This window comes from Arvicanthis niloticus, chromosome 17 (assembly GCF_011762505.2).
Source record: "Arvicanthis niloticus isolate mArvNil1 chromosome 17, mArvNil1.pat.X, whole genome shotgun sequence".
Lineage (NCBI taxonomy): Eukaryota > Metazoa > Chordata > Mammalia > Rodentia > Muridae > Arvicanthis > Arvicanthis niloticus.
In genome coordinates this window covers 27,604,263-27,623,254 of record NC_047674.1, presented here as the reverse complement: position 1 = coordinate 27,623,254, position 18,992 = coordinate 27,604,263, and the positions used below count along the sequence as shown (strand labels likewise).

The 18,992-nt window shown below is 44.9% G+C and overlaps 1 protein-coding gene and 1 pseudogene across 2 annotated transcripts in view; both read left to right on the top strand.

The window, feature by feature from the left end:
• Il1rl2 (interleukin 1 receptor like 2) overlaps nt 1–15,588 on the top strand; it is a 40,135-nt gene extending 24,547 nt beyond the window's left edge. For both annotated transcript variants that reach the window (XM_034521539.2, XM_034521540.2), the window contains exons 7-11: nt 586–715; nt 1,429–1,565; nt 6,900–7,043; nt 14,273–14,434; nt 15,022–15,588. In XM_034521539.2, the coding sequence (XP_034377430.1) occupies nt 586–715; nt 1,429–1,565; nt 6,900–7,043; nt 14,273–14,434; nt 15,022–15,440 (992 nt within the window). In that variant the 3' untranslated portion in view covers nt 15,441–15,588. The remainder of the gene's footprint in view (nt 1–585; nt 716–1,428; nt 1,566–6,899; nt 7,044–14,272; nt 14,435–15,021) is intronic.
• On the top strand, nt 1,586–6,892 carry LOC143434837 (large ribosomal subunit protein uL16-like; annotated as a pseudogene).
• Nucleotides 15,589–18,992: the final 3,404 nt, after the last annotated feature.

The window sequence follows — 18,992 nt, the reverse complement described above, 5'->3', positions numbered from 1 at the left end:
GCTTTATTATATATCATATAATATATATGTGTGTGGACATAGGATAAGGAATAGAGGAAAATGGAGGCAGTAGCCACATCTGTTAATGTGAGACTGTCACTGGACTTGAGAGTAAGAAAGCAGAGCTTATGTCCCATGTCTCCCTCCAAAGCTCTGTCTGTCTGAACCCGAGTTTCTCATCTAACACACAGGAACCACCTTTCAGTCTTCTGCTTTACACCACAGACCTAGGGGGAAACGAGCAGGAAGCACTCAGTAGACTGTGAAGTACTTCACTGCCGTCCTTGGGGGTTGATGAGGTACCATTTACATCTCCTGTTGCGGGAGACCCTCCTCAGAGGTGTGGCTGTTGGGCAGAGTGTGCAGATCCCTTCTCAGCACAAAGGTTTCTCCTCGCTCCTCCTGGCTTTTATGCAGAAGGAGAATTAGCCACATTGATTGATATCAACCTTGGGGATGCTTCTGGCAATTAAGATAAGGCAGGCTCAAAAGCAAGGTGTATTTGTTCGCTAGCTGTTGACAAGTCTGACAACTTGAGAAATCTGTAGCATTTCCAGTCAGTGTTTGTAAACTTGATTGCTCCAGGCTCCCCCCTCATCGTGGACTGCAATATAACAGACACGAAGGAGAATACAAACCCGAGGTACTGGAAAGTCAACAACACCCTGGTGGATCACTACTACAAAGACTCCAAACGCATCCAGGAAGGAATCGAGTAGGTGTAAGGGTTACTCCACCCATACGAAGATGCTGGTACCACTGCTTTTGATGGACAGTTCCACTGGAGTTTGCAGTCCTGTTCTTGTCTTATAATGATCAGTAGTCAGGGATCTGGTTAGGGCAAATGCAAGATGTTTATGTTTCCTGCTGAATCAATGTCAGTGCAACATGAACTATAGCTTAGAGAAACAGCATGTGCATGTTAGCTGCCACTCAAATCTGGCCTGTCCCATCCAATGAAGTTGTGAGCTGCTGGCCTTTGGTGTGGAGTTAGCAATGTGAAGATCACTGCAGGTTTTCTCGTGGGAGACTGTGCACAGTCAATGGTACTCAAGCACAACTTCTGGTGCTATGATTATATGTGAAATAAATGAAATCAGGAGCAGTGCTCAGGGTGAGCTTGCTGTGTGGATACATTGGGATATAATCTGGGGAACAGAAGAAGCCCATTAGAGTTACACATGGGGCTGTAGTTAGCAGAACCATACTTTCTCATGACTGTCCAGGAGAAAATGCAAATTTACACCTACAAAACCTCTATACATTGAGTCACTCTCAAACGTATTCTTAAAGTAAAATAATGGCCAGAGAGTCCTCTAGGGAAACAAACAAACAAACAAACAAACAAACAAACAAATTATTTGTAGAAGACAAGCTATACCTTATGTTGAGTATGCTCATGTATTAATGGCTGACTTTCTTCCCCAGAACCAATGTTTCTTTGAGGAATCGCATTCTGTACACAGTGAACATAACATTCTTAGAAGTAAAAATGGAAGACTATGGCCGTCTTTTTACATGCCATGCTGGAGTGTCCGCAGCCTACATCATTCTGAAACGCCCAGGTAATGTCCGGTGTCTCACATGCTGCTTCCGGGTAATACCCAGTTACATCACATGCTGCTCAAAGCATTGAAAACCATGGCCAGGGAAGGCTTACTAACGAGAAGTTATGTCATATGTTCAGTAGAAGGAAACAGGGAGTCAAATAGAGAATATCTGATATTCAAGAGAGAGAACTCAGGCACACCGTTGCATTAAAAGATGATGCCATGTCTGACGGTTGTCTTGGTATAAAGGTGTGATTCTATCAAAGTGTGTTTTGGGCTGAGTCATCTTCATAGACATTGAGATTTTTTTTTTTTTTGCACTGAAATTCCAAAAAAGTGTGCCTGATTTCTCCCTCACTTTCATGACCTTGGGCTAGGCTCATTCTGTCTCTAGTTACATCAGTATGAGTAGACATACAGCACTGCTTCCTTGTCTGGATCTCTTGGGGCCCCTTGTGGCTAGGTTGGGTGGGAGGGGCACTTAGCTCATCTGTATCCACTATCTGCTTGACCTGGCTTTTCAAGATATTTTTTTCCTCAGATATTCACTGACAAACACACCTTCTACATCCTCACCCCCGGCAACCTTCTTCTCCCTGTGGCTTCAGGTATCATCCCAAGGTGGGAAACACATTCTCGTATCCAACCGTGTTCTCTCTTCCTTCACGGGCAACTTCATGGCCTTACCCAACTCTCTACTAGTCTACGGATTCAATAACAAAGATGAAGAATATATTTAACCTCCTAAACTTTGTTTTCTTACCTTTGCTAAATAGACCCTCATATTTCCCACATACTATAGGATCAGAGCCTGGTGTCATCTTGATCCTTTTATTTCTTTATCTCCTGGCAATGGCTGACTAATGTCTCATCTTCCTCAGGTTGCCCCACCTGCACATTCTACTATCTGGATTGACAGTGGGGTGCTTCCAACCTAGGGTTTAAACATTCACATTTCTGTGTTTAAGTCCTGGCTTCAGCATCAGGGGGTTGTGTGATTGTTCACCCAGTTTCTGAGTTCTCTTATCTGTAATTTGAGACTCATGGTGGTATCTTCTACACTATTGTTGGGAAAACGTTTTGAGAACAAATTGGAATTTTCTCTTTTATTGTCAAATATAATATACACACAAAAGGCACATAACAGTTATATTGCCAACACTGAGCTGGAAAGGACTCCATGCCCTTCTTCAACAAAGTATCTCTCTCCTACTTTGACCTGTATACCTCCCACTTGCAAGAAAGTCCCAGTGAGGAGATGTTTTCTCAGCCAAAGAAGAGAGAAGAACCTGAAGACATTCGGGTTCTTGGCTTTGAACCAAAAAAAGGGCCTGGTTTAATTAGGTCAGAGAAAGTGATGTAGGGTCAACCCCAGAGAAAAGAGAAAGCTCACTGTAGAACATGCTTTAGGGGAGTTCCATGATATCCAACATGGCTTCAGTTTCAATTTAATTTACTGTGTAAGTTTGACTGCTTATTTGCTTACTGTTGTGCCTCATTCCTAAGCCCCCAAAGACCACCAAGGAGTTGACTCCGATGCCATCACACAAAGATCTCTTTATTTCAAGATTGAGCTTGGGCCACACTGCAGTCTCTGACACAACAGAGACGGAGTGGGGAGGGTGAAGGCCTGAGTTCTCAGAGGGATAAGGTTTTATAGGAAACAGCAAGTAAGTGAGGGGGTTTCAAGCCTGGCACACATGTGATTGGGGAGCTATTATGGAATTTTGGTGCCCGTTAAAATAATTGGCTAGTGCAGGGAGCCAAACCATAAACTAAACTTCTGCTTTCCTCCTCATTGGTGGTTGTCAGGAAGTGACGTGCCAGGGGCGGACTTGTAACCTGGAAGCACAGGTTTGTTGGGGAATAACCTGGAAACTGTTGCTAGAAACAGGTTTGTTGGGGAATAGAAACTGGTGCTAGAGAGTTCAACCTTAGGTCAGGTTCACTAAGATGGAGTCTGAACCCAAGATCTGGTCTCTCATTACCTAGCCCCAAGATGGCCAAGACAGACTCTGTTCAGGCTAACTACTTGGAAGCACTATGCTTGGAAGGATTTTGAGGCCAAGCCCAGGCTTGGAGGGGATAACATTACCAATTAACAAGTTAACACTTTAATAGGGCCATCAGTAGTGCAACAGAGGAAAAGAGCATTAGAAAAAAAAAATATTATACATAGGCAAGTTTATTGGGAATCTGCTCTCAGGTAGGCAAGTTTATTTGCTCCATGGACTGAGGCCAGGGAGGTCATCACGGAGAGAGAGAAGTGGGAGATGTGCACTCAGAGAGAGAAGGAGAGAGAGAGAGAGAGAGAGAGAGAGAGAGAGAGAGAGAGAGAGAGAGAACAATTTATTTATTTAATGTAAATGAGTAGACTGTTGTTATCTTCAGACACACCAGAAGAACCCAGTGTTACTGGTATTGTAAGAACATGCCATGACCAAAGTATTTTTTTGTGTGTGCTATGCTGTCCCTGATGTTAAGATCCACATCTTTGACTTGGGCCAGAAGGAAGCAAAAGTGGATGAATTCTCACTTTGTGGCTACATGGTGTCAGATGAATCGGAACAGCTTTCTTCTTGAAGCACTGGAAGCTGCCCATATTTGTGCCAACAGTTACATGGTAAAAAGTTGTGGCAAGGATAGCTTTCATAACCTACTTAGGCTCCACCCTTTCCATGTCATCGGGCAACAAGATGTTGTCCTGTGCTGGGACTGACAGGCTCCAGAAAGGTCTATGTGGTGCCATTGGGAAGCTCTAGGGCACAGTGGCCAGGGGGCACATTGGCTAGGTCATCATGTCCATCCACACCAAGCTACAGAATAAGGAACATGTGATTGAGGCTATGTGTATAGCCAAGCTCACGTTCCCTGGCTGCCAGAAGATCTACATCTCAAAGAAGTGGGGCTTCACAAAGTTTAATGCAGATGAATCTGAAGACATGATTTCTGATAAGCGGCTCATTCCTGATGGCAGTGGTGTTGAATATATCCTCAATTGTGGTCTGCTGGACAAGAGGAGAGCCCTGCGTTCCTGAAGGCTTCCACCGTGCTCTCCTATACCCTACCAAATCATGCTCAGTAAGAAGTTTCATATCCAGTCAACAACAACAGCAACAACAAAAACCGAGCTAACACCTGCCAGTCATGGAAGAGTAGGAGGAACTTTTTGTTCCTTTGTTTGGACTCTACTTAGGAAACTCTTGGTAAACTTATCTTGGTTTCTCCAGGTGCTCACTCCACAGCCCCGTATGGTGGCTTTTCAGTGGTTGGTCACATATACCTTGTTCTGTTTGTCTTGAGTTCTTAGGAACCTCACTCTCTTAAGTCTAAACTTCTTGGTTTACCCGTTGGCGGCTTCTTCAATTGACTTCCTCTTTTTTTTTTTTTTTTTGTTTCTGAAGATATCTGCAGATTTGATTCTTACTTGGTTCATCTGGAGCAGGATGACTAGAAGGCTAGAAGGTTGTCTGGACGGGCTGTCTCTTTCTGTGAAAGTCTTTTTTTTTTTTTTTCCCCATTCTGTGTCTTTTAATAATCATCAATCCTTCACTTTCAAGTCTGAAGGCCCCTGATGGTGGTTCCATGAACTCAGATGACAAATCCCATTCTATTTATGATTTTATTTTTATTTGTATGCATGTTTTGCCTGCACATATATACATGCACCATGTGAGTGCCCAGCACCCATGGAAATCAGAAGAGGGCATCAGATCTCTAGGAACTGGAGTTACAGAAAGTTATGACTGGAACCCAGGTCCTTTGGAAGAGCAGCCAGCACTCCTAACCTCTGAGCCATCTTTTGAGCCCATACAAATTCTACTCTTAATAAGGGTATATGGTATATCAGTAGTGATCTTTTCATTTATTTCCATTTCAAAGTCTTTACTTATCTGAGCTTCTTGACTAAAAAAAAGACAATTTCACTGTCATTATCTTTGAGCATGTTCACAGAGCCAAACATGTCCACATTGCTCAGTTCAAGGAACAGTCAGACCACACTGTGAGTGCCAAAAGTTCTTTGAATCTCATTACGTACTGTGGGCTTAGTCATGAAATAGTCACATCATAGTTTATAGTTCTAAAATCGCTATCATGGACTTAGACTCTCCCAGATTAGATCCTCCCAAAGGGAGAGACTGTTGCTCACAGAACTCTGATAAGAGCTGGCGAAAGTAAGTGGAAGATAGACATGGGGGACACCTCATCTCATAGTTAGAAGGCAGATTACAAAGGTTATACAGAGGGGGCAGGGCCAGATTAGGCAACAGCCTGCAGATCAGTGTCCACTGGCTGCAGAGGGACTTGCTCAATAGATTAGTTTGGGGTGGGGGGGTGGTACCAAGTGTGTTTTCCGTCTCCATACTCTATCATGCTGTTATATCTAAAGAAATGCAACCATATGCAGGAAGTCTTAGGCCCTCAGATGTTGTATGTGTGGCCTGAGAAGGATTTGATAGCTTACTTCTCAAAGATGTTATAAACTGGAAGCATTTGTCCTTGGAGACTTAAACACTTCTCTCCTACTCCGCTGGACCCACGAACCCCCTTCCAGGGTGAGCGGGCAATCTGAATAGGCTGATGAAGGAAGTGGTTGATGTGGTGGGTTCCTTTTTTCTCTTCCCTCATTCCTGGGCACCCCTCCTCCAGCAGCATCCTCTTGGGTTGTGGCAAGGTAGGTTGCTGCTTGGTTCCTCTTCTTGGTTTTCAGGAGCTGTTCTGGAAGCAACAAGGACTTCCCTTCTGGAGTAACTGATTCTTCCCCAAGCTGGCTGCTCCCCTGCCTTTTGTCAGAACTGCTCTGCAACACACTCACATAGCAGAGCAGGCATTGAGTACCATGCCAGGAACAAACACTGTCCCTGACTTCAGGAGCCCTGGAATGGGCTGGATGACGATTGTCTCATGGAGCCAGCACAGCTGGTTTCTGGGCAAAGGGCCAATGGCTTTTGCCATTTTTACCAGGAGTCCCTCTGCTCAGCTCTGAGGGTCTTGAGAAGCCGTATGGTGGGATTGAAATCCAGATTTTCCAGAGGAGCCCGTGGGGGACAGTCCAGATGCAGTTTGATTGTACCCCATGAATGCACCTGGACCCACATGCTCTCAGACGGTTTCCATGCAGCCGGAGTCCTGTTGTTCCTGCATCAATATCTAGGGCTTCCCGGGTTACAAGGAGACCATTTGCTCCTAACCTTCACAGATGAAATAAAACTAGCCGACTCCCATATGCACTAGGAAACTTAGAGCCATGTTCAAGCAGTATCCTCATGTTTCCCATTTGGCTTTGAGCTCTGTAAGTGTGGCGGTAAAACTAACCTTTGGCCACTAACTTTTCCATGTCATTTGTAGCTCCAGACTTCCGGGCTTATCTCATAGGAGGGATTATGGCTTTCCTACTTCTGGTCGTGTCTGTTCTGTACATCTACAACACCTTTAAGATCGACATCGTGCTTTGGTACAGAAGTGCCTTCCATACTGCCCAGGCTCCAGACGGTAAGAGTGTGTGGTGGTCTTTGGGGGGAAAGCCTCAAAATTGCTGTCTATCCACCCTAGTAACCTCTTTAAATGTTCGTCTCTTAATGTTATATGAGGGTAATCCTTTCTCCTGGCCGGAGAATTGAAGTGAGCAGTGTCTCAGCAGAACTTCATGTGCTTCAGATAAATGATTTGTCTGGGATTATCAGCCTCCTTTGTCAATAAGCTGGAATGCAGGTAGTGCCCAGGAAATAGCCACTAGGCAGCGGCAGTGGTCCATCCTGTTCTAGGAGACAGTGGGCAACCTGTTCTAGGAGACAGTGGGCAACCTGCTCTAGGAGGCAGTGGACCATCCTGCTCTAGGAGGCAATGGCCCTCCTCCTCCTTGATGCACAAGTATGAAAAAGGATACTATCTATCATCTGTGTCTGAGAAGTAAGAGGATGTCTGCTGGAGCAGGCTATGCTGATGTGCACACCCCCTCCCCTTAAAGCTCCATGGCTTGTACAGCTATGCTCTCCTTTCCATCAACCCTGCACTTGGTACCTGAGGTAATTTACACCTCTAGCTTTCCAAAAGAGACCTGCCTGACCACTCCAAGCTCTCCACTGGGTGGCTGGGTGAAATAAAGAAGATATTTTCTCCTTTCTCTCAGCTACAGAAGGAGGGGAGAGAGGGAGAGGGAGGAAGACAGAAAGGGAGGGAATGAGGCACATGGGGGACAAGGCGAAGGAAGAAACCTGCTTCTCTCAGCTCTCAGCAGGAGCCTGAGGCACAGGTCCTTCATCACTGCTCTGAAGGTCAAAGCTCTCTTCCCAAGCTCTGCTCAGAGCCCTCACTGGTCTCTCTGTCCTGCCACCATTTTTTGACACAGAAATGTCTCCAAGTGTTCCAGAACCAGCATTTCTCTCCATTCAGATTGTAACACAATGTAATTAAAAGAAGAAAAATAAAAAAGAAAAGTTTCAAAATGAAAGTGATCTAGTAAGGCCCTAGGGAAAACAGAACAAAACACACACACACACACACACACACACCATTCAATCTGCTTTGGTGTGCCTTATTTGTCTATAAAAAACAAATAAAAAGACAAAAGAAATCTAATCAGCTGTCATGCACTGGGAAGAGGAAATGTACATCTTTTTAGGCCAAACATTTTTCTCAAACAGGAGCAAGAGAACAGAGGAACCCAGAGTCTAAGTACATTCAGCAGGAAAAAAAAAAAGCCACTCATTCTTAGTAGCTGTCTGTGCACAAAAGTCACCATGCAGATTATTGTGTATGTGTTGTTGATAAAACACACATGCTGTAATGCAAACTGTATTTAGCCAAATATCAGAATTCAAAAATTGGTAACCCAGAGGCTGGGGTGTAGCCCAGTGTCGATGGCTGAATAAAAATAAATAAATAAATAAATAAATAGAGCACGACTGCTCCGTGGTGTGGTGGAGGAGAAAGTTTATTGTAGATATAAGGGGAGCATGGTGGGAGGAGGGGCAGGGACATCAGGGGGAATCCAAAGTCTTGTGAGGAGAGAGGAGAGCAGTTGCTGATGAAGAAGGCAGCCTGGGCTAAGGGTAAACAAAGGGACCAGGTGACCAAGAGGGTTGGAATATATAGGACAGCAGGGGGAAGGTCAGTTTATTCTCTTGGAGAGTTCAGGATGGGCAGGGTATGCCAGTCCAGTCAGGAGGATCTTGAAACAGGTAGGGCCTGAAGGTTGCAGGGAGAACCTGGTGGCCAACATCTGCTTTGATATGTTAAATAGGCACCTCAGCCCTTTATCCTGGGTTTGAGACTTAGCAGTGGTGAAGTGTAGCCATGGCCCTCACCTGGTCAGGCCAATACAGTCTGAGATGCTTGCCTGTCTCCCTGTTTGTCCCTCTGTGAGGAGATGACACCACTCATTTGTTCTGGAGTAGATAGGAGTGGTCTGCCTTCTTTCTCCATTGACGCAGCGAGCATGACATTCTTTCTTGTGGTGTTTCTGGAAGCTCCGGCCCCTCTGGTCCCTTGGTGTTCCGGGCCTCTGACTCACTGTAACTCCCAGAAGTGTGACTACTGCCTTGCGTGCACATAGTATGATAAAGCTGCCTGGCAGAGAGATTGAGTTTGTCAGCAAGAGACTGAAGGAGGAATGACTCACCCCTGCAGAGCAGGGGAACCCAACAGATGACACATCAGGACCCCCCTCCCCCAGATCAGCACAGCCAGGGGTGATGGTTTGGGAGATTGGAGCTGACAACCAGTCAGGGAACCTCATGATTTTCTTTGCTGTTATTTTTTAATTCTGGAAAGTGTGTGCTTCAATTTTCCCACCTCTCCACCTAGTCAAACGTCCCTGTGCTAAGAACTTTGAATAATGTCTCTAAAATGAGCTGGCAATGAGTTTCTGAGGTTGAGCATGAATCCTGCTGAAAGAATATTCTGGAACATATACAGTATAATGAATATGGATGTGGAAGAGAGAGAGAGAGAGAGAGAGAGAGAGAGAGAGAGAGAGAGAGAGGATGTCCTTCTTGGCGAAGTTCACTCTAACCTGGTTGGTTAAGCTTTGCCACACATAGGTAAAGATAATTGACCCATGAGTTACAATATGACAGCCATTCACAAGCCTGGTTGAAGTTGGGGAGTTTCTTATTTCTATGCCGTCCCAGGTGATGTCAGAAAACTGGCCTGTATCTGCAATTATCTGCAAGACTCGAAAGACTGGTCAGCAACAGATTGGTTGAGAACTATATGCACGACTTATGTGCCGTGTGCACAGGGACTACACCGGTTAGAACTGACCTAGCAGGTGTACCAGGCAACAAAGGGTAAGAGAACAAACTAGGCAAAGCTCAGAGGTGGTAGGAGATCTTGGTCTCTAAAGGTAAATTTGCTTTCACAACTGAAGCCAAGTCAGTTAATCCTGGCTTTCCCCACACGTGTTTCTGTGGTTTGTGAAATAACATAGATCATTCTGGGGCTCATTTCCAAAGACAGTTTCCTGTGGAGAGTCCCCATTTATGGTAGTGCTGTAATGTAAGGAATCTGGCAGCCTTTAGCACTTGCAGAGTAAACGTAATCCTGTGCGTTACATGCCTTCCCTTCAATGCTTTCTATGCATGCTGGGGTGGACAGACACGTTAGTCCTCAGGCGACTTGGCAAAGGACTTTACAGAAAGCACTTTTTAAATTCAAGTTTCATCTATCAACTGCTTGACTTGCTCAGAAATGTCACATCAAGAGAGAAGGGAACTAAAGAAGCATTAGGAAGTTTCTCACAAATATTAACCTATAACCGTGATCTCGTTTGGGCTTTACAGACAACAATAGAGGTGTGAACAGATGCTTTTAGTTGAAGGGTTGGTTAGATAGCCTCAGAAAATTAAAAAATCTTGGCCAGGCCAGAAATAAATTGCCACCTTCACTTTTGAGAGACGTGGATTATTGGCATTCAGCAGCCATCAGCACATCTGACTTTCCTCAGAACAGCCACTAGAAATTCTAGAAATTCTGAGAGGCAACCAGTTCGTCATCGGTGCTGCTGGCTGCTGTTTCCTTCACTGTTATTCCTTTAACTACGGTTAGGAAATGAGTTACCTCAGAACTTCACAGTACACAGCAGCCTTTCAGTGTGTGTGTGTGTGTGTGTGTGTGTGTGTGTGTGTGTGTGTGTGTGTGTGTGTGTTTTGTGGGCCATGTAGATCAGAGCAGGCATCTGAGGCCTCAGTGGTTGACTGGCAGCTCTACCTTTGGCTATTGTCCTCACTGCCTCTCAATGAGGGCATCTCTTATCAGTGTCTCTGAACGGTGGAGGTGGAGGTGGAACTTCCTGGAAGTATAATGTTGGCTTTCAGGAGTTAGGCCAAAGCCTTGTTTTCTGTGTTTCCTTTATCTGAGATTTTTGTGTGTGTGTGTCTGTTCCATTATACAGGACTTCAGAAAATGACTCAGTTCTATAGAAATGGGCTTACACAGCAGGGATTTGTGGGGCTCTGGAATGTTTCTGAAAAGACATGATTAACCACAAGCTTTCTTGGCGCTCATAGGTAGAGGCATGAAGAAAATCTGTCCTGGTTTTTGGTTTTTTTTTTTTTTTTTTTTTTTTTTTTGATTCAAAATCATGTTTGGCCACACCAGGAGAAATGAGCAACTTGGGTTTAGAAAACTGCACACTTTTGAGAAATGGTGCAGGCCTGTTGATCTCAACTTCCCAGAATCTTAGACTCAAGTGTACATCTCACAGTTTATCAGAAAGTGCCCCGTGCTACTGTCTGATCCAGTCCTTCAAATATCAGAGGACTTGGGATTAACAGTAGTGACTGCTCTTCCAAAGGACCCTGGTTTGAGTCCCAGAACCCCCCACTGCAGGGGATAGTTGTCTATGTTTTCCTGGGGTCTGATGCCCTATTCTGGCCTCCTTGGGGGAACCTCCACACATATGAAATAAAATAATAATAATGTTTTTTTTAATTCAAGGGCTGTATCAAAAAGGCAAATGTGGATTACAAATGAATTGCCAGTGCATGTGGAGAACAAGTCCTTAAATGATACCTTTGCTCTAGATCTTAGTCTGAGGGTTGATGGCTCAGCTAGCCCAGTGGTCATGCATACTCACCAGCCTGGGTTTTGGTCTCCAGCACAAGAAGAAAACAAGCTGAGAAAAAAAAAGACATACACTTTGGGGGCTTGTTTTATTTTGAGTTTTCAGAACATATGGGACTTTGTGCTATAGGATCTCTCTCCATCCATACAGAAATTTGGAGAGCAAGGGGAACTTGTGTCCTCAGCTGCCTTGTTTTGAAAGAGGACTGGGATTCTGTCAAAAAGGAAAACATTTGGCAAGTGTAGTTTCTTTTGTTTTCTATTTAAGCCAATGGAGCGAGACTGAGAAACTAGGAGAAGAGAGATGCCAGTGGTGGCAGCTGTGCTTGGGGCTGGGGAGGGATACCATTGGGTGCTACCCTGGGAACGGCACTTCTCAAGGAGGATGCTCCCTGCTGTAAATGGGGCACCAGGCAGCCAAGGCTTTCTGAGGGTGTAAGTTTAAACATGTCAAAATCTTTACATGGCAAGGCTCAATTCCTTCTTAAACTGTCAAGAAATAAGAGCTTATGAGCTCTCCACCTCTCTGTCTCTTTACTTTTTTTCCTTTTACTCACAAAAAACATCGGCAACAACAACTAAAACAACAGCAACAAACATTTTTTGAACTTTGGGAAACCATGTATTTAACATTAAACTTTATACTGAAAAAGTCATTGGGTTTGGTTGTCTCCAAACACAAATGGCTTCCCCCTTAGTACGTACCTGTGAGCCCTAAACTGAACGCCTGGGGCCCAGTCCCTCCTCTTCCCAAAGCATGGATCTCATTGTCAAATTCTCTTAAGATTTTTGATCAGTACTGATGGGGTTATCTCCAGGTCAAACTTAGCTCTACAGTACCTTCCTTGCCTGACAGTGGGCAGGGAGGCAGAAACACTGGGGCTGGCTTCTCTCTCACATGTGTGCCTGCTTCTCTCTCACATGTACACTGGCTTCTCTCTCATATGTATGCCTGTTTCTCTCTCACATGTATGTCTGCTTCTCTCTCACATTTACACTGGCTTCTCTCTTACATGTATGCCTGTTTCTCTCTCACATGTACATTGGCTTCTCTCTCACATGTATGCCTGCTTCTCTCTCACATGTATGTCTGCTTCTCTCTCACATGTACACTGGCTTCTCTCTCACATGTATGTCTGCTTCTCTCTCACATGTACACTGGCTTCTCTCTCACATGTATGTCTGCTTCTCTCTCACATGTACACTGGCTTCTCTCTTACATGTATGCCTGCTTCTCTCTCACATGTGTGCCTGCTTCTCTCTTACATATGTGCCTGCTTCTCTCTCACATGTACATTGGCTTCTCTCTCACATGTATGTCTGCTTCTCTCTCGCATGTACACTGGCTTCTCTCTCACATGTATGCCTGCTTCTCTCTCACATGTATGTCTGCTTCTCTCTCACATGTACACTGGCTTCTCTCTCACATGTATGTCTGCTTCTCTCTCACATGTACACTGGCTTCTCTCTCACATGTATGCCTGCTTCTCTCTCACATGTATGTCTGCTTCTCTCTCGCATGTACACTGGCTTCTCACATGTATGCCTGCTTCTCTCTCACATGTGTGCCTGCTTGTCTCTCACATGTGTGCCTGCTTCTCTCTCACATGTACACTGGCTTCTCTCTCACATGTATGCCTGCTTCTCTCTCACATGTACACTGGCCTCTCTCTCACATGTGTGCCTGCTTCTCTCTCACATGTATGTCTGCTTCTCTCTCACATGTACACTGGCCTCTCTCTCACATGTGTGCCTGCTTCTCTCTCACATGTGTGCTGGCTTCTCTCTCACATGTACACTGGCTTCTCTCTCACATGTATGCCTGCTTCTCTCTCACATGTGTGCTGGCTTCTCTCTCACATGTACACTGGCTTCTCTCTCACATGTACACTGGCTTCTCTCTCACATGTACACTGGCTTCTCTCTCACATGGGTAGTAACCTCCACTCTTAGATCCTCACTTTTTCCCTGATGTTTCCTCACTCTTTCTCACCCAGGAGCTGTTATGCACCTTCTATGAATACTGTTTATCAAATACTCCAGATGATGAGAAATCTTTTTGTGTTCCTTTGGTTGTTGTCCTCTTAATGCCACCTATCATTTTATTTTGAGGATGTGAGTGGTGTGCACAGTATGACAGCGTGTCTTGTTCATCTATGCCCTGTTGCACACAGTAATGGCTCTCATCCCTGGTTGTCTGGAAAACACTTGTCACTGGTGGACATATTGACCACATGTGCTGGACTTCTCAATGATACAGGATAGATTAGGAGTCATTAAAATGATGAATTTTCTGGTATGCTAGATTTGGACTGACTCAATTGGTTTTGCTTGGCATAGTTAGTGCAGGTCTCAAATGCCTACATCTGCAATTAGTGAGAGGCAGTGGGAAACAGGATGCAAACAGGAATGGCAGAAATGGTACCACCTATTCAGTCTAGATTTTATTCCCCTGTGCCGAGTGAAGATGAGCCACATCTCTCACAGTTCAGCTGTGAGCATGTAGTATAAGAGCATAGAATGCCGTCAGCCAACGGGGCATGTGGAGGCCATTGGGCTTAGGCTGCAGTGTATTACGGCAGTGACCCAGGGTTCACATTGTCCACTGGAGGGATCTGGTAGAGTCATTTCTTTAGATTGTCTCTTTTTCTTTTCAGACGAGAAGCTCTATGACGCCTATGTCTTATACCCTAAGTACCAGAGAAAAAGCCAGGGTCATGATGTGCACACACTGGTGTTGAAAATCTTGCCCGAGGTGCTGGAGAAACAGTGTGGATATAAGTTATTCATATTTGGCAGGGATGAATTCCCTGGACAAGGTATGTTTTAACTGAACCTTTATATAACACATGAAAAAGGTAACCAGAAAACAAAAAAGAGGGCCAGGCCTGTCATCCCAGCACTGGGGATGCTGAACCAGGATGAAGACAGGACCAGTTGGGATTGTATGTACATACCCTATCTCAAACAGACAACAACAACCTCTCCTTAGGGAGAGGGCAAGGGCAGAGTACAGGCCAGCCATGAGCACCTGGAGAGAGAGGAGGGAGGGGAATGAGGAGAGATGGGGGAAGGGACAAGAGGACAGAGAAAGAGAGAACAAGAAGGCAAGAAAGAGCAGAGGGGGCAAGCAGCTCCTTTTACACTGAGTCAGGCACACCTGGATATAGCCAGGTGACTGTGTGTGTGGGAGCTTAGACAAAATGCTAACACTGATGACCTCAGGGGACCAGAGCACAAACCCTGCACAGAACAGTGGGAGCCAGTGCTCATCCCTCTGAGCACCAGTCCTGTCTACTGGAAAGTCCCTTCCCTTTACCTGATGCCCATCTCTCCCATTTCCAGTGGCATTTACAGCCCTGTTGTTCTCATGCTGGGTCTTCAGAATCCTTCTTTTCCATTCCAGCTGTGGCCAGCGTCATTGATGAAAACATTAAGCTGTGTAGGAGGCTGATGGTCCTCGTGGCACCAGAGTCATCCAGCTTCGGCTTTCTAAAGAGCTTGTCAGAAGAACAAATCGCTGTCTACAACGCCCTCATCCAGCATGGCATGAAGGTCATTCTGATTGAACTGGAGAAAGTCAAGGACTACAGCACCATGCCAGAGTCCATTCAGTACATCCGACAGAAGCACGGGGCCATCCAGTGGGACGGGGACTTCACAGAGCAGTCGCAGTGCGCTAAGACCAAGTTCTGGAAGAAAGTGAGATATCACATGCCACCCAGGAGGTATCCGGCATCTTCCTCGGTCCAGCTACTGGGACACACGCCCTGCAATTGCACCGCAGGCAAGTGCAATGCTGCCACAGGGCTCATAACTCCCTGAGAATGGTTAGTGTGTGGTGGCTCACACTACATTCTCTCTGGATTGCCTATCCATGTAGCTTGCTCTTTTGTGCTTGTGAGTGACCTTGCTCTTGCCCTTGTAGTTTTCTGTTTGTTTTTTGGATGCTTTAAATCATAGCTAACCCTTACTACTCCTGTTTACTTCATGGCTTCTGAACACCCATATACTCCCCTGAGCATGGGAGGCTCTAACATTGGGCCTCTATGTCAGCGGGATACTGAGGATGACAGATCATGTGGCCAGGATGCTTGGTCCTGGTTTGAGATGGGAGGCTGGGCAGTCTGAGGATGTCAAGTGGGTAGCCTTGGGCAAGATGAGCAAGGACAGTAGTACAATGTCTGTGTTTGTCCACTGTGTACCAGGCTCTGGTCCTCAGGCAGTATAGACAGCATTGGAATCTCCCTCATTCTCCTACTGCATTTAGATAACTAATCATTGTGAAAATAGGACCGAGGGGTGGGTGGGTGTGTAAGAGGTGATAGAGTCACATGATGAATCCTGGGAAACCAGACTCCGGGAAATCAGCATCAGGGTGCAGATCTGAGTTTATTGCTCGGTGCTTAAGCTTATATACAGCCTTTGAGCCAATCCCAAGCCCCTAGATCCTCTGCCAATCGTATCTTGCCACACCGTCACTGCGCTCCAATGAAAACCCTGCCTGATGTGGTAACTCGGAAGGAGTGGGGGTGGGGAGCACCATCACCAGTTAGGACTTCCATGAAGATGGAAGAAGCAGCCACCGCCTCACCGCGGTTCCTTTTTGCTGTTTCACAGATGCTCTGAGCAGTCTTAGATCTAGTGCTGTGTGCAGCAGATTAGGACTCTTTGAGAAGTGGTGGGAACCTGTGGCACCTCGCTCTCCATCCCACTTTTTTCTTCACAGGGTTGATTTCCACATCCCCCAAACCATGGTACTAGCACGATGCCCCTAGAAGCGGCTTAGACGTCTCCAGGACCAATGGTCTTCATTTCCCTCCTTCCCAGCCCCTGTGAATCTGACTATTCTAAGAACTTCAAATAAGAAACACCATGTACCATTTTTCATTTTACGACTGGCTTCTCTGATACACCACGGATTCCTCAAGTGCCCTCAAGGTTCATCCATAGATTCGTCTTTTGTTTTATTATTTTCGAGACTGTCTTTCTCTTCTTTTTCTTCCTCTTCAATTTCCCCCCTCTCCTCACGAGCACACCGAGAGGAGCATAAACTGTCTGCACTCCTGCAGCATGATGAACTCATGAAGGGTCCCTTGGATCACAAGCTTGCATGTTTAGCGTTTCAGTTTCTCTTTGCACCATGGGAATTTTAGCTCCTTACAGAGGATTTGGGGGTTCAGGTACAGTAAGGTGTTTACTGCTTCCAAAGACATCACTAACTGGTTCCTTCTTTTGTCTTCCTCACCCTGCGTGGGTTTTTGCTTTTGGTTGATTCCTGGAAATTGACAGCAGTACTGAAGAAACCTAGGGGTAGGGCTGACTTGTCCTTTCTTTGGAGCCTAGGACACAGTGTCTGCCTAGTGGGTCCTGGACACACCAGGTGGTTCCACTCTGCTCAGTGGTAATGTTTTTTTAGCTGAGTGATCAACATTGGGTCCTTTGGTGAGGATGTGGGGGCATCTCTTCCCATTTAGATTTGGACTCTTACTTCCCTGGTCATTTCCCTCTGAAAGATTCAGGAGGCTAAACCAGGAGCAGGGAGATGTCACCTGTGTCTTCTCTATGAGGCTCCTTGAGACACCAGTGACCACTAATTTTAGAAAATGTGTTTTCTAGAGGTGATACACTAATTTTCCTAGTTCTGACTACACTAATGTGGACATTGGCTGAGGCTGTCAGTAGAAAGTTAACTCATTTGAAGCAAATATTTTCCAGAAATTCCTTACTTCTGTGAGGCCAATTGTGCTGATTTTTTTTAAACTGATTTTTTTTTTTCAGTCAGAAAGCTTTCCTCTTGACAATACGTCTTAATTTTCCTTTTGCTTAAAAATTATTGGAGATGTATTACGAATGCTAAGATGTGAGTGTGTTATATCAGCACATTGACATTTTTAATAAAGTATATGTCAATAGAACAGGAAAGCTCCTTTGCTCAAAGGAATTGGCCACGTCCCGTGTTTGAATGTTGCTCACGTGTAACTGGAATTGAACACATTCGGTTTGTAGGTGATTGTTTTGATGTGGGATTTGTCAAAATATAAATTCATATTTTAAGGCTGGACAAGGCTCAAGCTGTGGCTGTGAGCCCTACTCTTTTCAACAGTGACTCCACTCTGATTTTTATTATTATTATTATTATTATTATTATTATTATTACTATTATTATTATTATTATTGCAACCTACATGTGCATACCATCTTGACTATACTTTCAGGAGGTTGATGGGTTTCTTACAGCCTTTCACTGAGATTTACACCATGCCCATAGGATCCGCACCCCAAACTCTCTTTTACTTTTGTATTTATAAAACACGTAATGGAACACTTTTTTTTTTACAGGAGTCTCAGTGGTAGGCCCATGATCAGAAAGTGAGTCATTTGGATCTTTCCTAAGGATTCATTAGAAATGAACTTTAGTTATGTTTGATCATTCATTAGAGATCCCTAACTAGTGTTTCACAAATGAGTGTCAAGTCTACTGAGGTACAGAAAACCCCATTATCAGTAGAGGAGTTGGTCCAAGACTTCTTGGCGGGTGCCTCAAACCGTGGATGGTGCTGAATTCGGTATATGACATATTTTTCCTAAATGTATATTTAATGCATACTCTAGAAACAGGTTCATTCACATTCACAATAATGAGGTGTACTGCCATAAGTATATGTGGTTGTGAACTCTCTGTTCTCATCAATCCTGACTGTACTTGTTAGATGACGATGCCTCTGCTAACTGTGAGCAGCTAAAACCCCAGGAGGCCATAGATAAGAGTAGCACTGTGATGTCTCCTGCTGTGTTCATACTCATGACAGTGTGCATACAGGAGAAAGACAAGAACACTCTTCACACACTGCCCCAACTGTTCTAGTTTATCATGGAAGACATGGAGGCCCAGAGGAGTGAAGTAACTAGAGACTCTAGGTCTCTGCAGTAGAGAAGCATTGACTAGCTTAGATCTCCTGGAAGGTATGCCACACCTCTGAGCCCAGGACACCTGCTGCTGGTTGGAGCTACACAGACCTTTAAGAGCAACTGGGCTCTCAAGTTTGTTATGTTATGTAGATGAGAAACAAAGACAATGAGAAACAATGAAAACAGAGCCATGAGCAAGCAGGAGCTGGTTTATTAAGAATAAGACAGGAGAGACTGAAGCTTCCATGTCTGGAAGGCTCCTGAGGGAGTTGGCATCAAGCTCTTTGAGAGTATTTTTTCTTAATAGGACTCATGTCAGAAACTGGACAAAGATTGATGTGATTGCTGGTTAATTCTGTAGCTGTATCATAGGTAGAGCCGATGGCAGGCCTACATATTTTGATGGTCATATGCTGGTTGCCCAAACAAGGACTAATCCTAAACCATGTTTACCCTTCATTTTTT